The sequence below is a fragment of the Tauraco erythrolophus genome, chromosome 2 (assembly GCF_009769465.1).
Source record: "Tauraco erythrolophus isolate bTauEry1 chromosome 2, bTauEry1.pri, whole genome shotgun sequence".
Taxonomy (NCBI): domain Eukaryota; kingdom Metazoa; phylum Chordata; class Aves; order Musophagiformes; family Musophagidae; genus Tauraco; species Tauraco erythrolophus.
In genome coordinates this window covers 59,596,273-59,611,868 of record NC_141466.1, presented here as the reverse complement: position 1 = coordinate 59,611,868, position 15,596 = coordinate 59,596,273, and the positions used below count along the sequence as shown (strand labels likewise).

At 35.6% G+C, this 15,596-nt stretch overlaps 1 protein-coding gene across 2 annotated transcripts in view; it reads left to right on the top strand.

The window, feature by feature from the left end:
* CYRIA (CYFIP related Rac1 interactor A) overlaps nucleotides 1-12,615 on the top strand; it is a 37,778-nt gene extending 25,163 nt beyond the window's left edge. For both annotated transcript variants that reach the window (XM_086608400.1, XM_009986461.2), the window contains 9 exons: nucleotides 3,181-3,302; nucleotides 4,249-4,354; nucleotides 5,415-5,551; nucleotides 5,635-5,712; nucleotides 5,989-6,105; nucleotides 6,200-6,279; nucleotides 8,075-8,201; nucleotides 10,830-10,900; nucleotides 12,144-12,615. In XM_086608400.1, coding sequence (XP_086464526.1) covers nucleotides 3,181-3,302; nucleotides 4,249-4,354; nucleotides 5,415-5,551; nucleotides 5,635-5,712; nucleotides 5,989-6,105; nucleotides 6,200-6,279; nucleotides 8,075-8,201; nucleotides 10,830-10,900; nucleotides 12,144-12,207 — 902 coding nt within the window. In that variant the 3' untranslated portion in view covers nucleotides 12,208-12,615. The remainder of the gene's footprint in view (nucleotides 1-3,180; nucleotides 3,303-4,248; nucleotides 4,355-5,414; nucleotides 5,552-5,634; nucleotides 5,713-5,988; nucleotides 6,106-6,199; nucleotides 6,280-8,074; nucleotides 8,202-10,829; nucleotides 10,901-12,143) is intronic.
* The last annotated feature ends 2,981 nt before the right edge of the window (nucleotides 12,616-15,596 follow it).

Genomic DNA, 15,596 nt, shown 5'->3' with positions numbered 1-15,596 from the left:
ATGCACCCTTGGTGAAGAATGAGGTAGATACTTTGCACTGTTAGGGGTTTTTTTTTGAAACAAACGACAACTATTTTTGTAAGAAGAGAATGATGATTCTACCTTTGCACCTCACAATGCACCTGAAACATTTAATGCGTCCACAAATGGATTGTAGTTGGTCTAGCTTTCCCCCTTCTTTTAATGAAGTCTGAAGCCCCATACAAAAGATGAAATAGACCATGTGTAAGGATGAAAGAGAGCATTTGTTCATGGATGAATGAATGGATGAATTATCATATCCTGGTTATTTCTGATGGAGCCAATGCAATTGTATTTCTCTCCAGAGCTAAAATTTTGCTTTTTAAATGATAACTTACTGGTAAAATCTGTATATGGAAGAGTCCAGCCTGGAATGGCTCTTGAATTAATCTGATAGAGGATTAATTTAGTTGTCAGGTATAGGGTTCACATTAGAAACATTTGGGCAGAGTGTGGTGAAAGGGTTTCCTATTTCGTCTTATTAAAGACAGTGTACTCTGAATGCTAATGATGAGTACTCTGAAAACTCAGACTTGAAATGCAGTAAATCCAGTGATTATGGTAACTTCTTATTTAGATTAATGCGGATTAGTCCGCTATGTTTTTAGCGGACTAATAAAAGCATAGTGACTATGTTTTTATTTACAAATGGGCTCAAATTGCTTAAACGTGCTGGTTCTCTAGTGGTATGGAGATAAGAGGTGAGCACTGCCAAGCAGTGATTCTACACTGTGATTCAGAATGGCATTTTTTTACTCACAACAGAGAAACAAGCTTTGGTATTGTTGGAGTAGAAAACTAATTTTAAAGGTCAAAATCTGTCATGAAGAAGTATGTCTTCCTTTCAGTTGTTGTTGCTATTATTATTATTTGTGTTGACAGCAAGATGAAATCTTTTTCAAAGTGATCGATTACAGGTGTTTTAGCTGACCATTTCTGGCAAGATTTTAATGTAAAATCCCTTTTGAAACATGGGCATGGTCTTATCAGAACATCTGTTTGCATAACATATATTTCATAAGTAAGATGCATGCTTTTTTTTAAAAAAGCCTGAATCATCCTCCCTACCTTTATTTTTAAGCTAAACACTTTCAGCATAAATACAAGCCGCTTCTGCAAATGCAAGCTAAGCCTGTTGCTCTGTAGCCTTTGCAGCCCTCTTCTTCACCCTTCCCTTTCTTTCCCTCTTCCACCCACCCACCTTCCTCCTGCCTCTATTTCCCCAGGTGCTGGGATACTACAGAAAGCTCAATGAGTTTCAAACATTAAACCTTCCCCCAACTTCCAAAAGATGAATTGGGAAAATTTGAAAAAGATTAGCAATAAAGGATGTTAATAAAGGCCATTTTTAAGTTCCGTAGTGTTTACATTTCTTTTAGAGGCTATTATTTTTAAAGCTAATAAATTATAAAAAGTAGCACAGAAGTACCTTATTAACCAACCCGTGCTTCAGGTGATCTGAACATGCAAATTTTACACTTATGAACTGTATTAATAAATTACTTATTCTCTTTTGTGACTTAATAGTCACTGAAAATGTTATTTTATTTAACTTTTATTTAACTGTTAAAATATAGATATTGATTTATAGGTGACTCCTACCTTCCCCCTACTCTGTTTTTCTATGGTATGTAACTGTTTAGCAGGATTACCACTTTCTTCGTTAAACTCAGAAGCATTTACCATTTTGTTTCTTTATCACAAGGTGACAGACACCTTACTGCGTATACCTGAGATTTCTTGCAGCTTGGGGAAAGAACCAGTCAGTAACACTGTAAACTTAATGTGACTAATAGGTCAGTTCAATAGCCGTGTCCCAGCTGGGATTTTCCTGTTTGAGATAGTTTTTCCCTTTGGTGCTACTTTCCCTCTAAAACTTGACGCGTTTAAACAAATTTTCCTAACCTGAAATGTCATGGAGAGAATGCCTGCTCTCCAAGGTGAAGTAGCTCATTTGTTTCTAATGGGGGGTGGGGAAATGAATCCTGTACTGATATATGGGTGGAAAACTGTCTCATTTCTCAAGGAGAGTGAGAAGACCAAATGGAAAAAAGTATCTTTAATATTTCTTGTCTACTAATGTAGAGATGTGTGCAGTAGCTCCTCCTAATTGGGAGTTTTGAACTGAGGGTATCTTATTGCTTTTAATTCAAACAAGTAGTACTTAAGTCTTAAGATTTACCTTCAAAGTATACTTTTCCTTCCATAAAAATTGAAATTCTATCTTTACAAGCTAATACAAATTGGGAAAAAAAAAAAAGTTGTGTCTCTGCAGACATCTGCTGGGACAATGTGATTGTTTCTACAAATATTGACTACAATTCTATAAATAGGTCATCCAGTCTTTAGTCAGTGCCAGTCGTCTTTATGTTTTAAAGCAGAAAAAGGCAGAAGATCGCTACCTTGTCTAACATGTCGATGTGCTAGGGATAACATCACTCCCTGGTGGGACATTGCTCTGAAAATCCCATTGGATGGGATTTGAATGGGAAAATTGATCTACTTCCAAATGCCATTTCTCTGAACAATAAAGGTCTACAGGGTCACTCCCATCCTGAAAACTGATCATTGACAGAGCTGAATTTATTTTAGGAACAGGAATGATCTCTGACATACGTAAGAAAAATGTTTATTTTTAACAGTACTATGTCTGTGTTTTACAAAAGGAGAAATAAATTACCCTGGTTAAGGAAGCCTGGAGGAAAGTCAAATTGGTGTAATATCCCACTGTTCCATCCACTAAAAGGTCTGATTTTATCCCCAAGCTGCAAGAAAAGTGAACATTTCTTCATATTCGAGCTGTCGAACTCATGAAAGAGAGGGACATTTTTACTAAAGGACTGATGCATTATCCTATTTTCTAATAACATTGCTTTATAATACTGCTTCACTTTAAAATGCTACGTGTTGAGAAGAGGCATTATGAGCCAGAGCATACAAAAACTGTACTGTTTTTCCTTCCTTGCTCTAGAAAGCAGAAATTTGGATGTTAGCAGAATGGCAGTGCAGAATAATTGTATGTATATTTTTAAAAAAAACACATCAGAATGGAGTTACGCATAGTCAAGCTGGATATAATGTTAAGTAGAACTGAGTAATCTTGCCATTTGTATTGCAGCTACCTTTTGACTTTGTGCATTTTGCTTTTCTGTTTCTTAGATGCACAGCCCACAGATGGAGAAAGGGAGGTATGGAATCAGATCAGTGCAGTTTTACAGGACTCGGAAAGTATGCTTGCAGACCTTCAGGCTTACAAAGGAGCTGGACAAGAAATTAGAGATGTATGTTTGTTGAAGTTAATGACAGTTCTTTGGAAGCAAAATCAAGCAAAACTCAATGTGTTCCTTGCTTCTGTTCTGTATCCAAGCACGTTCTATGAAACGATATTAAAATCTTCATTAAAATTGTATTTAGAAAAGATGTTACAGATTATGTATGATGATGAATATAAAGCCCTAATGTGAAATCATGAAATGATGACTGCTAGAACTTCTTTTAGGTTTACTATTAGTAATTACTTTTCACTTTGAGAAACACCATTTCATATATCTCATTTTATGTATCTCATGGTAGAAGTCAAATTTGAGGACATGGAAGAAACAATACTCAGATGTCAGGAATTACACTATAAAAAAAGTTGAAAATAGTTGTTCTTCTGCATAAGTGCAATAATGAACCACAGTAAATTATAACCTTACATCTACTTTACAGGCATCTTCTTCTGTGAAGCTGGTCCCTAAGTACAATTGTGAACTGTAACTTAAAATTTTTCTCAGCTGACCAAACCTTTTCCTGCATCAGCTTCACGGTTAGTTAGCATGAGCTGTTGGTTACATAAGAACCTGAATGTGTTGAAGATTTCAGAAGCATCAAAAACATTAAAAAAAAAAAGGCACTTTCTGCAACCAGTAGTCATACAAAAGATCTTATCTGCTGATTCTGCAGTAGTTTTGCTCCCCAAAGAATGCTTTAAAACACATTTCTATATGTCAGTGGTGCATTGGAATGAATGATTTTAAATCACTGTGTTACAGAGGGAGAGGGAAGGTGGAAAACATGGTATTTTTTGGACATAATAATTTCCTATTCCTTTGCAATGTAATTTCTCATAATTGTTCTATGGTTTACAATATGTACTTCCTACAATAATGTAGTAGAAAACTTCCAAGCCACTTTTTGCTTATTATTCATATATCACAGTTCTTTACAGTAATATTTTCATTTCAGGCAATACAAAATCCCAATGATATTCAGTTGCAAGAAAAAGCATGGAATTCAGTATGTCCTCTGGTCGTAAGACTGAAACGCTTTTATGAGTTTTCACTCAGATTAGGTGAGCCCTGTTTTAGCATATCTGTTTATTAGGCTGTTTTATATATAAATAAATAGGAAATTTCTTTTCCAGAGACTTTTAATGGGTTATTGTTCTTTCTGTTTGATATCAACAGACATTTAACTGCAATTACATTTATCAAGGCATATTTTAATCTTAATTTGATTTCTAAATTACCATCGTTTGCTAGTTTGTCACTTAAAATAAATCTGTATTATCTAAATAGAGCACAAGCAAAGAAAGTGATAAAACTGTAAAGTTTTTCTCTGGTGCCTGCCACTCTTCAGCACTTCCCTGGTCCATGTTGTACTAATGCAATTTATTTTTTGTAATTTGAATCCTTCAGAGTTCTAAAAGGAATGCAAACGTAATATTTTGAGACTTTTTGAAAACAGGGATAATGGGGGCAGAAAGGTATCGATAAACTCTCTCACACGGTGGAAATCCAAAGTTGGGCATGTTTTACACTGACTTTGTCATTCCTACAAACCCGAAAAATGATATAATCAGTCCTTGAATTAGGACTCTGGAAGAGAACCAGTGTGCAAAAATGTATGTGTGAAGTGGGAGAGCTCCCAGTGCAAGGGAATTGTTCTACACCATCCCGCTTACTAAGTCTTTCACTTTTTGACTTATGCTAGTAATTATAGCCATGGGAGCTGAATCACATTGCTGTCAGTGCCTAAGAGCACACTTTTAGTAACAGAAATGCCAGAATGATCTGTATACTGAGCTGAAGGCTAATTGGGGAAGATGAAAGAGAAAGAGTTGAATATCTGAATGCAAGAAAAATGCTTTCTCTAGAATTTTCGATAGGGAACTCAGATAAAGGGTGATAAAAAGGGAAAAGAGCTCAGGGATACAAAACGGAGAGAAAAAGGCAGAGAGCCTGAAGAGGCAGGTGCCTTGACTAATGTTTCTCACCTTAGAATAGTAGGAAAAAGCATTTCTGTTAAGGGTCTGCATGTTCAGAGGGTTCATTTCCTTCAAACAAGATACTTACTTAAAACTTTGTCATAACGTGGACTGAAAAGAATTTGTGCTTCTGATTTTTATTCAGAGAAAGCCCTGCAGAGCTTATTGGAGTCGTTGACGTGCCCGCCTTATACTCCAACTCAGCACCTGGAAAGGGAACAAGCTCTAGCGAAAGAGTTTGCAGAAATCTTGCATTTTACTCTTCGTTTTGATGAACTTAAGGTTAATAAGTCTTTTAATACGTGCTGATTTTTCCCATGTATTTTGAACTGAAACTGATTATTTCCTATTTGTCTTCCTCAAAGATGAGAAACCCAGCAATTCAGAATGACTTCAGTTATTATAGGCGGACAATAAGTCGCAACAGAATAAACAACATGCATGTAAGTAAACACAATCTGATCTGCTGTTCACACTGAGATATTAATCAGTATGCATTTATACCATTTGTGGTAATGTTTTTTCTTTTGATTCGCTAGCTGTCATGTTCTCACCTTCACACCGAGAGTTAATCAGCAGTCCGGATGAAGTGATTAGAGTTGAACTATTCATGCAACAATCTGCTTGCTGACATGAGCATGCACTGTATTTTTCTCTTGCTGCCGGCAAGATTTTTTTAAAGAGTTTTACTGACTTTTTTTTTTGCATGTTTTCATCAGCTAGACATTGAGAATGAAGTAAACAATGAAATGGCCAATAGGATGTCCCTGTTTTACGCAGAAGCCACACCAATGCTGAAAACACTCAGTACTGCAACTACACATTTTGTATCAGAAGTAGGTAAAGGGGAGAAAGGTTCTTACATGGGCATTCTTGGTTTTAATTTTACAAGATGGTTTACTCAACATTGGCTGTTTTTAATCCTTCTAGAACAAAACGCTACCAATTGAAAATACAACGGACTGTCTAAGTACTATGGCTAGTGTATGTAAAGTCATGTTGGAAACACCGTAAGTTTTACCTTAAATCTTGCTTTTCTTGTATGAGAGTATTTGTATTGTGTTTTAAGTAGCCACCTGGGGTAGACATAGTTTTTTTTCCAAATAAATTCCTGTATGTTTGCCTGTAGTTGTTATCACTTTTGTACACAAAGCATGACCTGGTATTAGAAAGCCTTGCCTCCTATTTTAACCACCTTATGATATTTTTCGTGAATAAACACTGAGTTTTGTTCAGGAGAGCTTACATGATCAGCCTGTATTTCAACAAAAGGTTAAAACAAAGTGTAATCTTAAGCACATAGGCTTCAGTTTCTTGCCTAGGCAGGGCCATAGGCCAGCTACTGTCTCTTGATTGCCTGTGCTGCTCAGTTATTAGCACACTTAGGGGCAAGATTTTGGCTCTTCCAAGCAGTACTTTCACAAATGATATCCAGGGACTGTTTTGAGGATCATTGAAGTAGATCTTTTTCGGATGCAGCTGTCTTATTCTGGATATGAGAAAGTTCAGCTGTATGGGAACTGTACTACTGTGTTCCTATCTACTAGTGTAGATACAGCCAGTGGGGTTGCTATTGTTTAGCTGTGCATTTAGTTGAGTATTTTTTAGGTTAGAGGTCTCTTTGAGTGGAAAACGCGTACAAGATAGAGTCAAGGTAGTCTTCCTGTCTTTGAATCATTTGTTCGTGGTGCCTTTTAAAGGGTAGAACTCCTGAGGTTATTGTGTTTGTTTATGAAAAGTTTGGAGAAGTGTACGTAGGAGGTAGGACTCATCTCACAATCCCGGGACATCATAGAAGTAGTATTTGTAAAGTACCTTATGTGTTAGCTCATTTTTTGGAAAAAGAACAAAGCAGAGGAATAGAAAGTTGAGAATTATCTACTAGAAGATTATCTGATATTTTGTTCTAATTGTGGAATGGTCAAGCATTTTCATATCAAAATATCTGTAGCCTTTAAATCTACTCATGTTACAGTACAGATTTTAGTATTTTTAATTATATGTCTAAGTGAAAAGATCAAGTTTTATATTGTAAAACAATGAATGACAGTAGACAAATCTATGTATTGTCTACTCAAAATAATATTTGTTAGAAAAATTGTGATAATTTCTGTTTTTCAGGATTTTGGTTTTTTCCTTACTGTACTTCATTTTACATTTCCTGATGATGGTTTCAGGGATTAGAGCAAATATGGGCTATCTTTACTGTGCCATCCTTATTCTTATTTTGGAATTGAAAAGTGAAAGAAAAACTCTTTGGAATGAGTTCAGTCCAGTCCTATCTAGTAGGCCTCTAAATTTTAGATGCTCAGTGAACCTGGGTTGTTGGAAGTTGGCTGTGGACTTACAAGACAGAGAGACAGCAATGACTATGGTCCACCTAGGTGAAGCCCTGAACTTAATTGGCTGCTGAAATTATATCCCACTTAAATGTTAACAGTTTCAAAGTAGGAATTTAAGCAAAAGGAGTAGCTTTCCCTTGAGATCCTAATACGTTGTGTTTCTAAGATGAAACAAGTATGATCAGTTTCCATCATGTTTCATGAACTGTGGAAGTCTTCTGTGAAGCCGTCATCACAGGCGATGTGCCGAAGTGAGGATCTGAGCTGCGAAGGGCTATTAGAAGGGGTTTACATGTCTGCTTTCTAACAAGGACTTGTGCAATTCAAAGATCTTTAAAAATGTTACTAAGATGCATCTTCAACCTTAAAATACAATTTTAGTTCAGGTTTCATGCGCTCATAATCTAGTTTGAAAAATTGTCCAATAAGAAGTCAAGATTATTTCTTTTGTTCCGTTTTCCAGAGAGTACAGGAGTAGATTCACCAGTGAAGAGACCCTTATGTTCTGCATGCGAGTAATGGTGGGAGTTATTATTCTGTATGACCACGTTCATCCTGTGGGAGCTTTCTCAAAGACATCAAAGATTGATGTAAGAGTGACTTTTCTTTAATACTCTGTAGGTTTGAGAATACTAGTCTGCAGCTTTTTTTTCAGCACAAGCTATGACTTTGTATAAATCATTTTAATTACTTTTGAACGGCAAAATTTAGAATTTATCTTCACCTACGTACTTTAATATATCAGCTTGTTTGAAATTAAAATAAGAATCAGTCGTCTTTTCTTTGCATCTTCTTCTAGACACAGATAGTCATTTGTCTTAGTTATCTCTGTTTTCCTGCCAACTGTATGGTTACACTAAAATAATTTTGTATTACACTTACCCTGGAATAAGTTTTGTGGTCATAATTTTTTATTAATCATGTAATTTATTTATGCTAAAAAAACCCTCTTTGGCGGTAGTCTTATTGCAAATGAGCAGATATTCAACATTGTCTCTGCTTTGTCTGAGAGCTGAAGTAGCAGAACTGAAATCTTCTCTTAATGTTGATAATGAGCCTTCAGTTGTAGCTGTGGCATGACCAGTCACAGGGAAATAAAGCTTATTTTTTCATCTGAGACACTGCAAGCATACTCAAAAAGTACTCTTATTTTTACTACATATTTTTACAAACCTAAATGTCATGTGCCATGTCTTTCAGCAGAAATAAGCTGTAATTCATGAAAAAAGATGCTAATTCTTTCCCTTTACAAGAGAGCCTACTTCAAAAGAAAATAAAATATACATTATAGTATTGCGCTCCATGGCACTGCGTCTTTGGTACCATTTTTCATCTGCAGATATCAGTATTTTACCACATCTCCTCTTTGAGTCTCTTTTACAGAGGGAAAGATATGTCACAAAGAGGTGAATTGATTTGCTCAAGGTCATGCAGCAGATAGAGCCCGGGAATTGGATGCAGACTTTCTGACTGCTAATTCAGTCTCTTGCCTACAGAGACAACACAAGTAAAATTTTGATAGGACCAAATATACAACGTCTGTACTTTGTTTCTCACATTTGTCCTGAAGCCCTGTAATCTTACGGGAAAGTTAGCTAGGTGTAACTGGAAGGCAGGGGATGTAGGACTCAGTTTTTGAAAATGAGTACATGATCCCAAATCTTAATTCGCCTGATTAGTTTAGTGATTCTTCTCTAATAAAACAATCTTCTAATATTTCAGATGATTAGTTTGTTTTACTGTGGAAAAACTATTCTTTTCTCCAAACTAGTCACTTCTTGGGAGCCATTTCAAGAGACTTTCACGGACAGTGGAACAAATTACCCTTTCCTTATGTTTCAAGACTGGAGAGTGTATTTCAAGCTGTTAATTATAGGCTCCTAGCTTAGCTGTTCTAACAGTTTCATTTTTTTGACTCTTTTAGGGATTCTCATTCTAACAAAAGTGGGAAAGAATGGTTTGAATTTTTATCCCCTTTGAGTTTGTCTGATCTGATCTGATGAGGCACGTAAACCTGTTCTGAGTGATGTGAATATAGTCTTAAGTTTGTCTAGTTCAGGAAGAGTAGCTGTGTCATTTCACAACACGTGCTGCTACCCTGACAATTTCATGTGATCTGCTATTTGCAAAGCTAGTTTTATCTTCGAGCTGGAAATGAGCCAACTGAGCAGTGATCAGTGACTGTTAGTCTGGTCATTGTGCAGGAGGCTGAGCTACATTTTCCAAATCATTATTATTGGCAAATACATGGACCCTGGCTTCAGTTAGTATTTCCTCATCCACTTCCATAATAAGGCAGAGTTGCTCTTTAGCTGCAAAGAAAATACTGGCATGTGCATTTAGAACTGTAATGTGATTTAGAAAATTAGAAGGTTCAAATCTTGACTCTGCCATGTCTTTATCTGTCATTTTAAATAAGATGGAATTAATCTAACTAGTTTCTGGATATCTATTCAATGTCTTCATAGCAATGGGAAGAAGTAGGTACTTCTGAAGTGTGATTCATTATATAGGAAAGTATATTCTGAATAGGTTAGAGGAATTTCTTATTTCTCTCTATTGACTAGATAGAGAGTCTGTATAGTGGGTCAAATGAGTTCTCCCTCTGCTTTCTCTGCTTCATTTCCCCTGTTGTAAATTTGGACTGAGTTTCAGCCTGCTTTTTACAGTCTTCACGAATATGTTCATTTAATGTGTTGTTTAAAATCAACATCATGGACTACTTCTCTCAAATTAAATTTGTAACCACTAGTTATGAAACAAATCTTAAGTTATCACCAGTTAGGTTTACAACTAAAAACTGAATCCTGAAAATTACTTCCTTGTGTGCAAGCATAAAAACAAAAGTCAAAGTTGAAACATCTCTTCTGATAGTTGCTAACAGCAATGACACGGAACGCTCTTCCAAAATGTCTCTTTTTTTAGCTTATATCAACTCTTCTTTTTTTAAGTTGACAAAATCACGTGCAAGTTAAAATATATGCACTTGATATATAATTTACTATCTACAGACACTTTTTAAAGTAGATGTTGCTTTCTCAAAAGTTAGGTTCTTAAGATATTTTTTAGTAAGTTATAATGCCTGTATTGTGTCGTATAAAGCAGCGTTAACAGTCAGTAGGAAAAAAAACCTGCCTGTCTGTGGTGAAATTTTTCATTGTTTTCAGTTAGTTCAATTCATATATTATTGTTCAATAGTGGCATGCTTCTGTTCCCAGATGAAGGGATGCATAAAAGTTTTAAAGGAACAACCACCTGATACTGTGGAAGGACTTCTGAATGCTCTCAGGTATGTGTGGAATTGTTTGATTCAGCCTTAACAATTCCTCATTGTTTTTCTCCCAATCTCTGTATATTTAAGACTTTTCACCTTAGAAGCTTGATTTCTTAAGGAAATTGTCCTTTCAGGTTTGCCTTCATTACCTGAGGTTTTCTTAAGTAATATTCCATGTTACTTTGATAAGTAATGACTATTAATCTTGGAAGTCATAATGTCCTTCTTCAGAGACACTTAAGGTTCATTTTACTGCCTAAAACTTAGCCATCTAAAAGGTAGACAATACATCAAAGGTAAACAATATATCTAAGCTAAGGTTTGTTGTATAAAATAAAACTAGGACATTTTAGAAGCAAAGAGTAGAATTTCTATTTCTCAAACCCTTGATACTTCCCTTCTCTCTTTCTCTTTTAATAAGGCTTTTTTTAAAATTTTGCTAAATGATACAACTTCAAGAAAACAGCAAACTAAATCCCAGTGCTGTAGCTAAGTGTTTAAGGTGCTGTCTTGGGGAGCAAGACACAAAGGTCTGACACTTCTCTGAAGCTGAGAAAGGGAGTCTTAGTACCAAGTTTTTCAGAGCTGTATTGAATTCTTTAGCTTTTGAATGCTTGGATAGAGTGAGAGCTGCAGCCATAACTGCCTCCATATTTGTTTATCATGTCTTTTGAATTAAAATTGCTGTGGAGTTAAATCCTACAGGTATCAGGTGTGTTTTGAGCTTATGTGATAATTGATCTCCCTACAGTTATAAGCAGCAGAGAATGTTTGGGCTCAAATGGAAAAGAAACACACTAAAGCTCTTCGGTCCTCCCAGGATATTTGAGAAAGCTGCTGAAACTTAGGCTTATAGCTTATGCCAAAATTCAATCTAGATTCCGAAGTCCTTTGAGTATTTACCCTATTTCTTATGTCTTTCTATGATTTTTACTTCTTTTGAGGCTTTTAACTGGGAAAAAAGAGATAATTTCAGCCCAAAATTATGACAAGGTCATAGACGGATGGCAAACTGTATTTAGCCAGAACTTAACCACAATTCTCCATCTGTTAACAGTGAATATTGCAAGGAGTATTTAGAAGATAAGAGCACCAGACTATTAGCAGTTAAATTTCAGTGATAAGAGACTAGAGGAACATGTCAGTTCCTCCTTTGTGTAATTGAACTGCACCAATTTCAAAAACAGGCACTGAAGTTTTCAGACTTTTCTAATTGGTGTTCATTTTATAAAATACTGTTTTAACTTATAATTTCTAGGTTCACTACAAAACACCTGAATGATGAATCTACTTCAAAACAAATTCGAGCTATGCTGCAGTAGTATCCTGAGACAAGGAGATGTTTGTATTGGTCACAGAAGATGTGTATGTTTACATAATTTAATACAGTTTGATGTTAATACTTGTGTGTATTTACATAACCATTTTCTTCACATTGCTAAAATATATGAATCTGTTCATAACCTGACTGACTTTATATAGTGCAGCCTAAGTTTTTATGCTAGCCTTTATCTTTTGACTTTTAAAATACTTTTTTACTTAGATACTTCAGCTATGGCAGTTTATCTGTGCATTTTAATCCTTACACACCTTCTCTATCAGAGAAGTAAGTAGTAGTGAAGACAAAATGGAAATCAAATAAACTAAAATAGCAAAGATACCACAGAAAAGGAACTTTAAAGAAGGAGAAAGTTAATATAAGAGACAATAAAATTCATTGGATATGTTTTAAGAACATGTGCACAGTTTTTTAGTTAGTTAATTTTAGGATCTCATCAAACTTGAATGAATAGGAGAATACCTGAATGTTCATCACTCTCATAAAACATGTTGTCTTTCCTGTAATAAGTGGAGATCCACCTAATTTTAAGGATTGTCTGCTAGCTGACATCCAAAAATGTGTTGCAAAGAGGTCATTTTACCTTTTTCATTAAGTATAACTTGTACCTTTCAACAGTTGAGGAAATTAATATCCTTTTTCAGATTCAACATAAATAAACAGAAAATGTGCTTTAAGACTGTTGCAAGGATTTGAAAATTCTGTATAATTTTATTAGTTTTAGAAAGCAAGGGGAAAATACTAATGCCTTGACTTAACTGGAAAGGATTTGTCAGTATAAATATACCATGATGAACATTATCTCTCAGACAGCTCTACCCAGTAAGTAATTTTTTTGCTGATATAAACCGGTATAAAGCAGAACGCTCTTCTGTAGCAGCAAACTTCTGTAGTGTTCCAAATTGGCCTCATCAAACTAGGGATGATATAAATAAGTTTTAAGAGCTGAGCTGTTCTTAGGCACTCCATCAAGTTCCTTGATAGTATTATTCATTAGATGATTCAGAGTCAACACAGAAATACCAGCTCACTGCTCTTCATTGGTTTTTGAGATGTGATTGATACTTCAAGGAGTTGAGTTCCTTGCTGAGTTGTTTGTTCTTACTTTCTAGTAATTTTTCCAGTAAATGGAATAGAAATACTTTGCCAAAAGCAGCAAAGTGCTTGTTAAGTGTGTCTTCTGGGTGGTCTGCAGTTGCTGTACATATTCTTGCAGAGGTCACGTTCTGAAAATGTGTTTGGTTTTGTGTACTTTGCTTGCAGGTATGTGTGAAAACTCCAGTCTTTGTGCACAGATTCAGATTTGTGTTTGCTTATTCCTGTGTACGTAAATCAGAGCTTGTGTGCTCTCACTGGAATTTTCATGCACATCACTTCTATAAACATTACGTTCAGACTTTGAAGATGCATTTAGTCTGCTGAAATTCATCTGTGCTGTGACAAATTCAGTTGTTGAACTCAGTCCTTAAACAGTATTAATATCATAAATTCTCTGGAGTAGGAATTGCCTTACAGTTTATTTCTGAGCAGAACTACCACTATGAGGCTCCTCAAGCCTGATCAGAACCCGTAGGCACCAACGTTATACATGTCATGATACTGGACAGCACCACAACTCCAGCGTTCATGTCACACGTCTGCAGTTGTAGCAGCAGATCACTTATGTTGTTGTCAGGAACAGAATTAGAAATCACGCTAGTTTTTTTCTTTTTCTGGAAGCAGTGATCACACTGCTTTTTCACAGTAGTAAATCCACTGTTTACAAACTCCATTTTTAATGGGGGGACATTTACAAATGTATATTGGGGGAAATCCTGTTTTGTTCATAGTCACTTGCAGTATTAGGTAAATCTAGGTGGACGACAGGTCATTCTGTTAAGCTTTGGTAACTGAAGTTAATACATGCTTTACCTGCGATTATTTGTCAAACAATGAAGTCTTTAAGTAGCCCATAGGAAAGCTATTTGTCACTTGTATAATAAAAGTCGACCTTAAAGCATTCTGCGAGTTGTCATGTGCTGTTTGCCGAAGTCACTGAATTTCTTTGCCTGCTATGATGTTTTTGTACAGAAGTTTGTTTGAAATAATAAAAAAAATTTGGTACAGTAAACATTGAGGCTCTCTGTATTTAGAGAAAACATAAGCAGGTTGAGAAGTATCTCATTTAAAGTTTTGGATCTGAGATACAGTAGGCTCACCTTTATGTATCCAGTTTATAGTTTATTTAAAAAGCATTTAAAACATTTCACTTGTATGCCATAACAATATAACCTCACGTCACTTAAACAATTCCTGAGTTTTTCTGACAATTCTTGGCACTTGTCATCTTGACCAGGGGAAATTGTTGATGCTGCTTTACAGAGTAGGTGGCATGAATCCCTTCTATGACTTTTATATCTCCACTTAGTCACCCTAGGCTATGGTGGCCATCCCAGGTTGCATTTATAATCAATAAGGTCACCAGAGGATGATTCATTTAATCTTAAGATAAGTGCAAATGAATTGCTCTCAGAAGAAGAGCTTTATAGACTAATCGTCGAAGTCATTGATCTCCATTTTTTCAGTGTTTCTTGTTATTTTGGCTCATCATTATGTAAGAATACATGTTTGTAGTATGATAAATATTTAAGCCTAATAATGACAGCATTTCAAAATGTGCATAAATGAGTGCTGCTAGTTTGGGTCAGAACAGCCCTTAAAATTTTACTTGTTTTGTGGTGGAAGAAAATATTGTTTTAGGCTGGTATGAATTTGAAAGACTAGAATTTGCTACTGCAAACAAATGAATAGATTTGAAACATAATTTATGAGTTCCAAGCTTTCTGCTGCTACTAAGTGGCTGTCACAAAGGGTAGTTACTAAGATAATATTTACTGGTATGTAATAGACCACATAGCTCAGATAAATTATCTAACATTTTCCATGTCTACTAAAATTTACAAAGCAACAAAAAGTCTTTTCTGTGTTGCTTTGTGTGTTGTATTTCAGCTAAATTTAAACTGGATGTAAGATGTAAGTAGTATATAAGATGACTTGGGTCCTTATATTTACTCTGAATTTGTTACTAAACAAAGTAGAACATAAATTCTTCATATGAAATGATCTCTCTTCCCCCTCCCACATTTGCTTCTCAAGAATATATTTCTGTGAAAAACACAGTGCCAGTCAGGTGGATGCACAGTTGTGAAATACTGCATCATTTTTTTATGCCACATCTGGTTTTGGCCAAAACCAGTACAGATTCTTGTCTGTCCAGTTCTCAGTTTGTCAAGGTACCTCAGAATGGCAGCACAACCATCTGATGCACTAACAACTTCTCCCAGTTTGGTATCATCTGCAAAATTCCTGAGGGTGCATTCTGTCCCACCCTCT